General features: G+C 49.4%; 1 protein-coding gene across 2 annotated transcripts in view; it reads right to left on the reverse strand.

Moving 5' to 3' along the window:
• Positions 1-15075, reverse strand: part of LOC144147216 (focadhesin) — a 263925-nt gene that overhangs the window by 217526 nt on the left and 31324 nt on the right. For both annotated transcript variants that reach the window (XM_077679299.1, XM_077679298.1), the window contains exon 4: positions 8913-9029. In XM_077679299.1, coding sequence (XP_077535425.1) covers positions 8913-9029 — 117 coding nt within the window. The remainder of the gene's footprint in view (positions 1-8912; positions 9030-15075) is intronic.

Below are 15075 nucleotides of genomic sequence, written 5' to 3' on the forward strand. Positions count from 1 at the left end.
ACTTTGCATTGACAAGCCACATGGTTGCACCTGCCCCACCGAAAGCAGCAGCAAGCGTTACGCAGCTGTATCTTCTTTTCAGTCACCAGCAGGTTGAGCCAGCAGTCCAACTGAGGACTCAGACTTTGCAGTCAAGGCCAATGCTGAGGGGAAGGGTCCGTCCGGTTGCCCTGGGGAGTTAAGTCAGCGTTCCGGCCAAATCGACGAGCTGCATTCAATGGGAGGCGTCCTGGTCTCTATTCCTCATGCATTTCTATTTGGATTCTCAGCAACTCCAATATCCCCTTCACCTGGAAGGGGAAGGGAAATTCATCTCTTCATCCTTGGCCCATCTTTTTAACCTTCTGCCAATACATCACAGTCATTGTAGGGCAGGAATTAAAGGAACATACAATTGAGGACCCTGGCGTATTGCTCTCGCAGAACTCCTAGGGCTTCCAGCGTGCTCACATGAAACTGTACTGTGTCATACGTTCCGTGGAGCCTCTCGAGATCCATTGAGCTTTGTATCAGTCTCAATGGTAGGAGTTGGTCGAAATGTTCATTTATTAGCAAGTCTGGTTGGCTAAATTTCTGAATGAAGGTGCTCATCGCAAGGTCGTAGTTCGCATCCACAAGCTGAATTCCCTCAATGGCTCACCTGGTATCTCCAATCGAGTACATTCATCATCATCAGCCTGTCTATGCCCACTGCAGGGCAAAGGCCTCTCTCCCATAGATCTCCAATTATCTTGGTCCTGTGCTAAGTGTGACCAATTTATCCCCGCAAACTTCTTGATCTCAATCTGTCCATCTAGCTTTCTGCCACCCCCTGCCACGCTTGCCTTCTCTAGGGATCCACTCCGTTACCCTTAATGACCCAAATACATTACCAGGTACTTAAGCTTTTCGATCTTTAGAAGCTCAATGTTGTCATAAATGGCCATGCTAAAATGGTCCCAGAATGCATGCCAGTCATGGGAATTGCCCTAGAATGACGGAATCTGAAGCTTGGGAAGCGCAACTGTCCGGCGCCACGACACGTGCAGGAGGCCACCCGACGCACCTGTTAGATCAGGGACTGGAGCGGTTGGCCCACCGCGTTTGCCGGTGATGGGAGTGTTCAGCTGGACGTTTCCAAGTACAAATCGATCATGACTGAGAAGTGGCATACGAAACATAATGGGTGTACTCCTCAAGCTCTTGCTCAAGCGCATCATCATCCATTGCATCTAGCCCATTTCCGTTGAGGCCAGTGAGCTCCGTTTTTTGGTAAATGACGTAATCAACGTAGAAGGTCAGTTCAACATGTCGAGAGAGGGCTTCTGCAGCAGGTTGTTCAAGTGCATGAGAGCTCGCGTAACACTGCTCTTGACGACACCACTGCGGTCAATCGGCGAAGTCATGCTAGTGGTGCCACGAAGGGCAGTTTCCTGGGTGGATTGGCGCCAAAAATGTCATGGAAGCTATCGCGAGTCAAGGACCCAGAATCCTAGACGGAGCAATTGCACTTTTTCTCTTCAATCCAACTACACTCATCATGATAATAATGCACCACGTGCCCCTGCCTGCTTCCCATCTTCCTCTTTTTCTACAGGCTCTACAGTTACAAAACTACTCATCTCCAGTCACACACACACAACGGCTGCTTTCCCACAAGGCTGGTTGCTAATGTACAAACTCAATGGGTTCTTCCACCATCGCCTGCTATGATATGAATATATGTGTTTTATCCATCTCTACACAGCAGTAGACCAGCACAAAACAATAGTATGATGCCCTGTAGAGCTCAATGATCCACTGGTTTCGATCCCAATGCTCTTACTAATCCTCCCAGCCTTATGTACTACCGCACAATGTTTTGCACCATCACAACTTTCATTCTGACAGCCCTGAGCTTTTGTATCTATTCACTTAGGCCCAGTAGTTCTACAGCAACCGCATGATCATCTACTTGCTGACCACGCAGGCATCGCACGAACCACTTAACATTTCTTAGGCCGGGCATGTACTGTTCAACCAAGCGGTACAAGGTGTTGAATCTCGGGTATGAACCATTACCATTGTCATCATCATCAAGTAGACTGTGCGAGTAAAGTTATCATCCCCGTAACATGCAGCCATGGCTTCGGTCTTGCTTCGGTCATTCTTCCGTTAACATTTTCTGGTGCCGTGAAACCCGGGACAAGGAAGACTGGCATAGTGTCCTGACCAATGGACAAGCTCCGTCGTCAGCGAGGCGCTCTCCGTGGAGCAGTCACGAGGCTGCTCAAGGCAGCCACCGAGCTCTACGAAAACTCCTCGCCATCTCCGCATGGCCTGCAAGAGGCCATAGACCAGCTGGCTATAAAGAATGCTCACTGAAAGAACTGGATGACAAGATCGGGGAAGCACTCGAAGGCGATGAGTTCGACCAGGATATTGCCGACGTGATAGAATATCAAGAAAGCATATGTCGTGCGATCAGTCGGCTGCGCTCGGCCTTGAATGAGCTGCGGGCGCCAGGCATGAGAGCTTCCGGCGGAGGAACTGCAGGAGAACCACAACCAGTTCAACCACAGAGCATGGAGGTCAAAGGCGTTCGCCCTGCAGCCTACCCGAACCCGCCGTCGCACATCGGCTCTCGTCCATTGATATCGCAGGTTGTCCTGCCGACACTGCAAGTCCCCCACTTTTCTGGCGAGCCACGCGAATGGCAGGGCTTTTGGGATCATTTTGAAGCGACCATTCATAGCCACCGCGACCTACCGGACATAGAGAAATTTACGTATTTAAGGTCTTACCTTACCGGAGACGCAAAACGCGCAGTTGAATGGATTCGCCTAAATGACGCCAATTACCGTCGGGCTGTGAAGATCCTCACTGACCGGTTTGGACGCACAGAACTTCTCGTGGACGACCACGTAGATAGCCTACTCGCCATCGCACTGATTGAATTGTCGACGCAAGTGGCCCGCCTCCAAGACCTGTACGAGCAGGTACAATTCAGGACTGGCTGTCTAGAGAGCCTTGGCGTTCCAGCTTCCGAGTATGCGGTGATCCTCAACCAAGTCCTCATGCGCTCGTTACTTGAAGACCTGGCGATTCTCTACCGTCAGCGCATGAAGGAGACCGCCAACGGCAACGTTGAGCCAACATCTCGAGAAAAGCAAGTCAAGGCCATCATGGCGTTTTTAAAGGTTCAGGTGGAGAGCAAGGAGGAAAGCAGAGCTTTTTGATCGAACTCTGACTCGAAGATGTCTTCAATCCTGCAGCAGCCGAGAACCTCCTCTCCTCACTTGACGTCCGCCTTGGCCTTGTCAGCAGGCTCTGCATCGGGTTCAGCAAACTTGTTGCCGGGAGGAAAAGTGACGTGCAACCTGTGCGGTAGTCAGGGCCACAAGGCAAGTGACTGCCGGGCCATCTTAACAGTGGCGAAAAAGCGACGGCGCTTTTCAAGAAACCACTGCTGTTTTAGATGCGGGAGCAAGGGAACGTGGCGCGCAACTGCCACACTAGCGCGAAACTCAAGTGTGAGATTTGTTCGAGACGGCACGTAACCGTCCTTTGAGACCTTTGGGAGCGACTGGGGACCACCTGCCAGACTGGTTCTCGCCGTGATGGAGACGCCGATCGTGAACAACTTGCAGAATTCGATTGTAACGTGACGACCGCTCCTGCCAGCAGCATTCACTCCTCGTCGGTGCTGCTCCAGACTGCCACAGTGTAGGCATATGGAGAATGCGGTCGGCCGGTGTTGGTCCGGCTACTCCTCCACACTGGAATCCAACGAACCTTCGTGCGCAGTGATCTCTGTCGTCAGCTGGCCCTACCTGGTTCTGAAATGGAGGGCTTGGCCGTGTTTACGTTTGGAAGCTCGCATCGCCCGAGATTGTACCAGTGCCGGAAGGTGGCGATCACCTTACACAGCCGCTTACATTCATGTCCCGTCACCCCCGATGCTCTTGAAGTGCCAGAGGTGTGCACACGGTAGATGATCCGCCATTGAAAACTCAACTCGTAAATGTGCTTTGCGACCGCAATTTACTCGTTTCCGATGAACCCGAAGAAGGGCACACACAAACACCCACTATAAGCGTGTTAGTGGGTTCGGACAACTATTGGAAACTCGTGCGCGGGCGCATCGAGTGCTTCAGTGACAGCCTTTGCGCCATTTATACAGTGTTCGGCTGGGTTCTGCAAGGACAATACTCAGGTACCGATTACACCCTGGTCAGGAGCAGCAGCACTATGGCCTTGTTTTTGGCCTGCATTGAAACACAAGGCGAAAGTTGCCCGACCGGGACCGAGCGATCCCTCAGAAATGTTGGGGTTGGAAGTCAGAGGGATAACTGACACGCCTGAGAAGACTGAAGTCGAAGACGACGCTCGTTTGTGAAGTTTCGGAGTAGACTCCACAAAGAAGACGGCCACCACATATTGCCACTTATTATCGAAGCACCAGGCCTAATGTCCAGCACTAACCGGGTTTCAGTGAAGGGAAGACTTGAACGGCAGCTACAAAACTGTGAACATCACCCGAAGCTTCCGGGAGAGTACGACGACGCCATTCGGCGAGTACTGACAGGAAGATCATGCAGAGTGAGTGTTGCAACCCACGGTCCCCGGGGACACAGTTTATTTCCTCCCTGAGCACCCAGTCGTCAAACGGGAGACAGAGTGCAACATGCCAACGTCCGCTGCACCCGATGTGCTCCGACGTGCTAAGCACAGAGAGGAAGCGGTACGTCGACTATGGAGCAGGTGGAAGAAAGAATATCTGCTGCTGCTTCGATCAGCGCCTCAAGGCACGTCAACGTTCCCGCCAAAACTTCACGTAGGAGACCTAATCGTGGTTCAGGATGACAACGTGGCCCTACTGAGCTGGAAGAGCAGCTGCGTGGTCCAGTCATTTCCAGGAAGAGATGGCGTGCAGCACTACCACGAAATTCTCCTACCTGGTGGACAGCGAATCCGACGCGCTATTTAGCGGCTCTGTCTAATGAAATCAACCGTGGCCGCGAGAGGATGTTGATTCTTGATCGCGGGAAAGGACGCGTGCACGGTCACTTGGAAGAAGAGAAGAAAGAAGCACGGTGTTTGGCTCGCGCTCATGCTTGATTGTAACAAGAAATAAAAGTTCAAGGTGTTCCGAACGGTAGCACGGCGTCGGGTCTTCTCAGGTAATTATTTCTGCACAGAAATTGTTAACGGAAGAACGACTGAAGCGAGAAGCGAGACCGAAGCCATGGCTGCCCGTTACGCGGATAACTTTACTCGCACGGTCTACTTGATGATGATGACAATGGTAATATACCCAAAATTCAACACACTCCCACGCCCGCAACGTTCGTATCCGGCCGCAAGTAGAAACGCTGTACGGACGCCGATCAATCAATCCACCATCCTAACAATTTGTTTTCTGGTCCATAATGTCAATCCTGGTGAAGCTGCCGCTAACGTCCTTTTTTGTCTCCACCGCTGCATCCACCGTCTCGCAGCTTTCACTACAGCCAAACGCCACCAAGGTGCAGCAGCCGACATCCAAACTGGGCTCCAAGCCCGCTGCAACGTAACCAGTCGTTCAGACAAGTAGATATTTTGCTGAAGCTGTTGTCGTGAAAGTCTCAAACGTTCATTGTACCTGCAGCTGTCATGCATCGAGTAGGTAGGTGGATTGTGATTGGTCTTGTGCCTGTCTCGTGCTTGCGTTTTAGCGATGGGAATCAAGTCAGCATATGGCTCGGCTGCTCTCAGACCAGGCCTCAGTGGCTGCTCGCTGTGACAAGAAAGAGTCATCAAGTGTGATTCAGAGTTTCCACCCTCAGCGACACCAAAGAACTCATATCGGCGCTTAGGTGCACCCTCTTGGACTACTACGAACTCGGCTAGCTGGCTTCCAGGAAGGTCCAGTAAGGATTCATCCTTCATGAAGTCGGGAACAAAGATGTATTCGAGCACGTATGGTTGACGGTCGACCTTTTGTTTCACATCTTTGACTTCACGTTTTCTGTCGTCTGTTCGGGTTACTGTCGCTGAACCTTCTTTGATGGCGACAGGCGCGTTATCATGTTCACCAGGCTTATCGTTCAACCGTACGCTCGAAGATATATCCTCATTTAGGAAAGATGAAGCTTCGGCTCTTACGATGGCTTGTTCCTTGACGGACACTTCAGGAGCGCAAGTGGACGAAATGCTCAGGGTATCGGTCTGTATCGTATTCTCCTGTTCTCGCAGGGGCAAAAATAGCTTCCGCTCGTCGCACGTCGCGTTGGACTGAACCGGTTTTTGCACTGCCGTCCTGGAGGAGTTCTTTTGCGGACTAGCTCTTCGCCTCCTGTTAGAAGTAGAGATTTCCGACATCACGATGTACGGACAATGGCAGAATGGGTTCTCGCTAGGTTTTCCTCGCGTGATGGGCATTAGTGTCGAAGCCTCTGGCCGCAGCATGTCGGACAAGACCGTGTGGTCATGGCACATCCCCTGGAAATGGTTCCCAAGCCTCTGCAGTTCAGACGATGCACCTTTAACCATGCTAATTTGCAGCGTTGGTGGGACAACTTGCAAGGTTGGTGTATGTAGGTGGACGTGAGAGGGGTCGCCTCTACGGGTTGCCATTGGAACACCGCTGGACATAATGGTCAGTGGTCGAAGGAAATTTCGCCTGCTAGGAGTGGCGTTGGTAGTGCCTCTCATGCCGGACACCTTTGAAACCTGCAAGGCATTGCGGAGTCGGTTGAGGGCGCGGCATATACCTCCTCGGTACGCCAAGGCCTCGAAGTATCACGCTCAACTTCCTCATGGTCAAGAATATCGATAATTTTCTGGTCTATCTCATACATTGTGGTATCTTTGCTCTCCAGCAGATCAATGGTCACTTGCAAGTCGTGCGGAGATGGAGACGGGGCTCCCAGAAGCTCATTCACTGCCTGGAGCAGTCTTGCAGTAGCTACGCGAAATATGCGTTGCTGCCGGCGCAGCTAATACGTTTGACACTTACTGTCGGTCGTCATTGGACGGTCTGGGCCAGCCATGCCGACCTCCGGCTGAGGGCGGGGCTGATCAGCAAAAACAGTCAAACGAGCGGGTTCTGCAAACCTAAAGCCAGAGGAGACATCGGTGGTCTTCTTCGTCACATGCGGTCATCCTCCCGGGTTAGACGGCACAAGCAATAATTACTCGAGAAGACCTGATGCCGCACCACCATTCGGAACACCTTGAACTTTTATTTCTTGTTACGATCAAGCATGAGCGCGAGCCAAACACCGCGCTTCTTTCTTCTCTTCTTCCAAGTAACCGCGCACATGCCCTTTCCCACGATCGAGAATCAACAAAAGGTGCTTATGACCAGTACCAATGATGAAAAGTGCCTACCAGGCTAACTGCCAGTCTCCTTCAACCTCTTCCTACTCCCTACACACTGGTTTCCTGCATATGTCTTGACCTCCTGAGACCTTTCGGGCAACAAGTGGATGGCCACTTTCACGGAGTAAGCAACATAATGGGCATTACACAGGCTGTTCCCACCAGCTGCACTACTGATGTCGCAGGTTTCCAGCATTATGTTCTGTGTCCACGTAGGTGTTCCGTGACATCATCCCCCCGGCGGAGGACGACCGTCCCGGTCGAGGCTAGGGTAAAGACAGGGTGGCGAAGCGGATGAGCAAAGCGATGAGAACATGTACAATGATGTCCTTGCCGCCACTGATGATGGTGATAGTCGCGATGAGCACTGCCCCGGAACAGCTGGGACCACCGCCGACCCCACGAGGCAGCGTCCAAAGCTTTCGGAGAAGCGCCGGAGATCTGGGCGGGGGGACGTCGTCGGCTATACGTCTGGTCGTGGCTGGTCAGTTCGTCTGGTCTCGGCGGGGCATGGGCAGGGGACACGGTGCTGGGGAATGTCGCGTCCGTGGCTCACCGGGGCTGGGGCGGGCCGACGCTTTCCAGGAGCCAGGATGAGACTGCTTCATGAGCCGAGACGGGGTGAAGCTCGGGGCCGGGATGGGACTGAACCCCGCACCATCCACCAAAATGTTACGTGGCGGCAGGACAATGATGAGGCGAACCATGGGCGACGATGAAGTGATGTATTTACAAGATGTTGCCGCAGAGCGATGCAATCTATTTACAAGCGGCCATGATCACTCGGGCGAGCCGCATCCTCTTCGTCGTCACGGAACACCTACGTGGACAATATTATTCTAGTTCATGGGGCATCTACCTTGCCAGGTCTTAACAGACCAGGGCCAGAATTTTTTGCCTAAAGTCGCTGCCAATATCTTTCATTCCTGCCCTATTGAACATAAATTGACTACAGCCTATCAACTGACAACGAACGGCATCATTAAAAGGTTCAACTGCACACTAATGAACATGCTTTTCAAAGTGCGTTTCTACCGATGACTGTGATCTGGATGCTACACTGCAATTTGTTTCATTCACATGCAATGATGTTTCAGTTTTAGGATTCCCTGTGGAAACCAGGAAAACTGGTCATCTTTCAAGTGTAAACGTTGAACGGTTGTAACTTCTGCTCCAATATAGATGATGTTATTCTTATTGTAATTCTTGGCTTATACACAGTTAATTGGTACCATACTCTACTGCATCTCTCAGGCAGTTTTTTCACAAAGGTTGTCGTAAAAGTGCATCTAAAAAATTGAACAGATTCACATCTAAAAAATTGAACAAAATCTAAAATACCCGTTTCACACCAAAACAAAATTCATATCTACAATCAGAACAAAAACTACACATGTCACGTCCCTTAATTTTCGGATCCTAACTGTTGTACTAAAGGTGTTCATGTAAGGCCCTCTTCTTCCCCCTTAAGAATGACAGTCTTTGAATTTGTGGCTCTCATAAAAAGACTAGGGAGGAAAGTAGCCCACTAAATGTGACGTATCTTAAACAAAAAAGAAAGTTGGCTTGCACGCAAGAGTTCCACCCACCTGAGTGCGAAGGGGCAGACATAGGGGACGCCCGACTGCAGCTCCCCTCGCATGTGCAGCACCAGCAGCCGACCCACTGCTGCCACCGCCGCACTCGGCTGCTGCTGCCCCACCAGCCTGGACCAAGAGAAAGAACACAGGGTGAACAGACGGTACGACTGGTCGGTACACTGACACATTGGTTCAGAAACTTTGTAAGCACTACGTAGTCGAAAGCTTTATAACCGTTAAAACGGGAGCTTGTGGTGCCCAGTACATGCTGACTGCTGTATTGGTCAGGCTGGAATGCACATATACTGTGTACACTTAGTGGGTACACTACCTGAAAGTGCTTGATGGTGTGGTTGCCTGCTGCAGCAGTTAAGTCATATCTCAAAATGACTGCAGGGAAGGCACATACATATCGGGCACTTTTTGTCGAGTATCAGAAGAAAGTGAATGTTACCAAATGTTTGTTTTTCCTTGCTTGGCTGGGTGATTAAAGCTATTCATACCCACGCCTTCTTATTTACAGGCACTGTGATGTAACTACCCCGCAGGCAACCGTACAATCAAGCGCTTCCAGGGAGTGGGTCCACTAAATGTACAAACTGTGAGAGTGCCCCCGACCCTCCCCAGAGCACTGCGCGCACGGATTGGCACGTGCTCCCATGTTTACCGTCATAAAGTTTTTGACTGTACGAGTGAGCCCACTTATCACGAACTCCATCAACCCACTGAATTCATTCATTAACCTGCAGTTCATATGAAGCCTTTCCTGCTCGCAAAAACGTGGTATGCCTAAAGCAGGTGAACTGACATGACTGTGCACATCCCCAGTACAGCATGTGGTACAACAAGCATCGACAACAGGGCGCTAACTGCAGCGGTTAAGCTACCCAGGCAAGTTTACTGCTCATCCGCCAAAATGGAACTCATCTCCCAAAATAAACAAAGCTTCACATGCATAGAAAAGTACATAGTGCGGGTAAAAGTTATCATCCATGTCGCTACTAAAAGCGGACTTTAAATCAGCTGCAGTGGCAAGCTGCAACCTGCTCCAAACGCATTGAAACTGCCAGAAATGGTGCAAACAATTGCCCCCCGCCCCTGTGACATACACGGTCGAGCACCGCCCACAGCACGTGTCATAATCTACTCGAGACGGAAACCACTGCTAGAACCAAGTGACAGCTTTTTACTTCTAGGCGAAGCTCATTGCCAAAGGCTAACTTTGTTACCGTTTTAACTGCTATCCTCTTTGAAATGTCCTTAAAGCACTGTTAATGATGCTGCAGAGGAAGACATCGCGTGGCTTCATACCGCAAGTTTCTGAATTTTTAAGCACAACTTATTACTCCAGGTACAAACCCAACAAATGCCTGCTACAGTCCCTCTGACCACGGCCACTCAGTGAAAAAGAGGTCTGGCTTGCCAAGTTTCCCTCTCCACCGGTGACGGCGTTAGTTTCTTTCTCCACCACAGCATCAGCAGTGGCGCTGATAATCAGTGAAAGAACAGCAGGGCTGCTTCAGTGGGCACTGACTACGTTCTTGTGTGGACAAATGACTGTAGTTTACCACATCGCAACGTCTAAAATTATGCGGTGATTCGTGGGCATCGCAGAATCGCCACTGCTTCTAACGTAGACACAGTGCTGCATTTTTTTCCTCTTGGAATGGTGGTGAAAGAAAAATATAGAACAGATGGGTATGCAGGGGCGTAATCAAACGGATGAGAAATGAGAGCAGTGGGGAGAGGAAAAAAGGGGGGAGGGAGTGATGGGAGTTTAAAACGGGGGCGAAGGAGAGATGGGGGGAGCCCAATCTTTTAGGTCAGCAAAGAGCAGGGCAAGTAAAGGGAGTAAAACAGGCCAGTCAGTTGCAGACAACCGACGTCCTGATTCAAAGGGAGAGCCACTAATCACCATCATAATCATCGTGACTTGGCAACATGTGGCATACTGGAGATGTACTGCCCTGACCTGACCACATCATTTCTTCACTTCAACATATTCACAAGGATTTGCTGGGTGACCTTTAGCGCATCAGAGGTTTTATTTTTACAAGAACTCTGATGAACCGCTCTGATGAGCCAATCTGTATCCAGCTGAAATCATGTGAATGTGCATTAACAGCACTGTGCCGTGGTATACATGCTGTGAGCAGCTGTAATTGGGTTTCCTCCTAACATTCCTGAAAGGTAAAGGCAAAAATAATGCTTTCTTCTTTCGTCTTGAACATGTGTGATCCTGTCTTTATTGTGAGCAAGCGCTCCTGAAAAAGGCAAGTGCGCTTGCCTTCTAACGTCAGATCCCACCACGCCCAGTCATAAGATAGGGTAGCAGGGGCTGCTCCTGCATCAAAAAAGAGGAGGGCTTCCCGCAGCGTAGCAGCTATCTGCAAGTTATCGGCTCGGTAGATGTGCCTTGTTGCACAGCAGCACAATTTGTGACTGCATTTCTTCCCCTGGTAACGCGCTCTCTACGTGCAGGTAAAAAAACAGTTTGATAACCACAGGTAAGTTTGTTATCTGAATGAACAGACATAATTGCGTGTCACTCCTTTTTCTAAAGATTGCATTATGCAGTCAGTGATGTGGATAATATACGTCGGTATTCTTCTTACCCTCTTGTGGTGTGTTGAGGCAGATTTCTGCACAACGAATTTCCGCTTCAAAAAAATTCTTCTAACATACCGTCAGTTTCATAGTACAGTCAAACCAGGTTATATCGAATTCGCAAATAAACACCTACCAGTTTGATATAGGGGATAATTCGATATAAGCATGCTAAGGAATTGTATGTGATAAAAGCACATAGCATTTATAAAAACACTTTCGCATGAAATAGACCTGTATCTTCTGCTTGAACAACCTCGCTGCCCGTGACAGTACACACTTCTCCACATTGTGTGAAGAGTCAGAGCAGCTGAGGCCGCACCCTTTGACATTTGTGAAGAAGCGCTGCACTAGGGCGGGTGCAGTAATCATCTTGAAGGTTGTGAGCAAAGGATCGTTGTTGCTTTCCTCGCTGCACCCGCTTTCACTTGCACTTGGCACGATGTCGGCAGTGTAGTCTTACAAACCTTACCGTCTTCGTGTCACCATCACCCACACACATAAATTCTCCAGCCTTGTCCTGAAATTCCGACAGCTTGCTCCACACTTTGGCAACACCAGTGGTGGCTTCGTTGCACTCCTAAAGATTTTCGAAGTCATCACTGGCACGTACAAGCAGCAGATTTGAAGCAACTTCGGGCAGCTTCTTCAGTAACATCTGCCCAGAACATATTTCAAAAATGTTATTAATCTAAGCTCCCTGGTGATCGTGCTGAGGGTGCTCTTCGGAATCTCGTGCACCCCAGGAATGTCCGGTTTGTCAGTGTGTTCAACTTGATTTACGATTGCCAGCTTCACGGTGAAAGGGAAATTTGGCCGATTCCTGCTAGCGAGAGTCGTCAAATAAGTCTTTAATTAGTGACACTAGCGCTAGCCACCACAGCTATACTTCAGAAGAAAGGCCACAAAGTGAGAAAGCATGGCGGGCAGGCCAGGATCGTTTTTTGCATGGGGGGTGTCGAAGGCTCGTCCTACACGGAGCGGCGGCGCAATCACGATAGAAAGAGCGAGGGTAAAGGGTGAAAGAGACGCCTACTGCCCGTGAATGGCTGGGCTAAACCTTTCTTAGAGGTGTGCCGGTAGAATTTCTCCTTCACTGCAAGGGAAAGCTAAATTGGGGGGCACTTTTGTATAATGTGGCATTCCATATATTGGGAGTCGCTGGTATTTTTGTTCCATATAGGTGTAACTTTCGCTATATATTCTCACTGCAAAAACACCATGACAAGAAATAGTTTGATATACAGGATAATTCGACGTAAGTGGGTTCGATATAGTCAGTTTCAACTCTAGCAGGATTTGACTGTAAAAGCAGTGACCTCAGTAACTTTCTCAGGAATACTTCACATATTTCAAGGTCAGGGTACGGGTCCTTATGCTTACACACCATGTAAGCTAACAGCCTGCAAGGTATGCAAACAGGGCATTACAAAAAGAAGCCTGAAAAATTGTCCTCAGTGCTGGATAGGGGAATTCTAGAGCTTTGTCCGCAAATGTGCATATTATTCGTTTGCACAGTCAGACAGCTAGTGCACACGGTTAGCTAAGCCCACCTTCGCGAAGAATACAGGTACCCACACAGTCCACAAGTGGATGTTACCTTTGACCGGCACCTTGCATCTGGTGGTTGTGACTGGCGATGTTTGATAAAAAAGTGGGGGTGTGTAACCGTGTATCTGAGTAAATGGGATAGCAACCGTCGACTTCTTTGTCATGACAACTGCTTTGTGGGTACCTTTTGAAGTTGAGCGCGTCCTGGTCCTCATTTTTTCATGTTTCATGTTTCTAATTTGCGCAAAGAACCATGTAAGAACCTCGAACCATGCAATCCTCTAGTCACCACTTGAAAGAAAATCAGACAGAGTTTTTGGTTTTCCACCCAGCTATGTCATAAATGTCATACCATTAGGAACAATCTTTGCAAATGCAAGTGTTGAACCATAATTTTAGATTTTCTGAGCTGTATTAGTTGTATAGCGAGACAGCTTGTGCCTCTAGGCAGCTGAATATACTTTGTTCTAAGGTTGAAACACGGGCATTTTCAAACTGTGCTTGACTGTAGCTTTGATTAATTCAGCGTAATTAATGCTAGCAGCAATACAGCGTCATTTTAGAGCACTACCTTAGTGCAATTTTTAAACCAAATTCGCATTGCGACAGGCTGTAGAGACGTTTTCACAAATGCCGTGTGGCCGCTGAACGGCTGCAGAAGTGGCGCCGTCATTGGACACGTCTCTAAACCTTGTCTACTATTTACTGACTGCATACCATCAAATTATTCTTTACACATTGCACAGTCATCCTTCTGGTCAATTGTAGCAATATTAGATTTCATATCCATGAGTTATTACATAAGTTAAGTCGCTTTCATAGATGATGATAGCTGCTACTTTGAAGGCACTCCAGTGTGGAAGCCGTCACCAGTGTGTGGCACCCCCGTAGAAAGTTGCAGCTGCGACTGGAAACTCTGCTACCATGTGCCATCCCATTCCTAGCATGTGAACTGGCAAACCAGACCTCCCTTTCATTGAGTGGCCATGCTCTGACCTTCAAGCAAGTGCCTGGTGCGCTCAAGGTCAAGCCAGTGCACATGAGGTTCTCTATGCTGATGATGGCAGCATCACCAACCATGCTTCGGGCACTGGCCGAATTGATTTGTGGCAGCAACAGCTTCCGCAGTTAGAGCACCTAACCGCTCGTTCATTCCAAGTGTAAGGTTGCAGAGATAGGGATAGAGGAAGAGTAAGGGCACGCGCCATCAGAAAGTGACACAAGCCACTGTTTGCATCAAACTTCACAGCACATTTGCCCCCACAGTGGCACTGCCCCAAGCCACGTCTCTGGTTTTTCTTGCCTTACACCTTTGCTGTGTACCGCAGCCCAAAAAGTGAGCTTTGACTCGACACACTTGATGCAAGCATGTATTGTGTCTGAGACGCAAAACTCCTTCTTAAAGGAGTACTGACACGAAATTTCTCCCTTTCACTTTTTATGCTGTAAAGAATACCTATTGGCCCAGTAATTACGAAAATCAAACCGAGAGCCGTCAGCCACCAACACAGAATTATAGCACATTTATTGCAACCAATTTTAAATTTGGTCGCCGCGCGGGAAAATGGCCGTTCGAAGGCCAGCCTGCAAGCGGGCCAGCCTTACGCCACGGTCTCACCCGTGACGTCAGAGACGTTTTTCTTTCCTCCATGCGTTCGCCGCATCGTCTGCTACGATTGCGCATGGTCCGCACTCGCCCGCGCAGTCGACATGTCGTCTGAATCATCAGACTCGGATAAGTCGCTGCCACCCGACAGACAGAACAACTTTATTTGGCCAGGCGATTAGGCCGGCGATGTCTTCGCCGTCGCCCGTTTTTTAATATCACTGCGGCTCGAACCGGTGCAGACTGTCATAGCAACAGCTTGTCGCCACTTTTCTAATCAATCTGATCGCAAAAAAGAAGTTCCACATGCGAGAAAGTAGATGTTAGTGTGTTGAAAAATTGTGCTAGGGGTTATTATCAGCGCTGAATTTAAAAGTGGCCTTCAGATATTTGCCGCGATGGTAAGCC

This window comes from Haemaphysalis longicornis, unplaced genomic scaffold (genome assembly GCF_048455015.1).
Source record: "Haemaphysalis longicornis isolate Haplotype H1 unplaced genomic scaffold, Haemaphysalis longicornis Haplotype H1 scaffold_7, whole genome shotgun sequence".
Lineage (NCBI taxonomy): Eukaryota > Metazoa > Arthropoda > Arachnida > Ixodida > Ixodidae > Haemaphysalis > Haemaphysalis longicornis.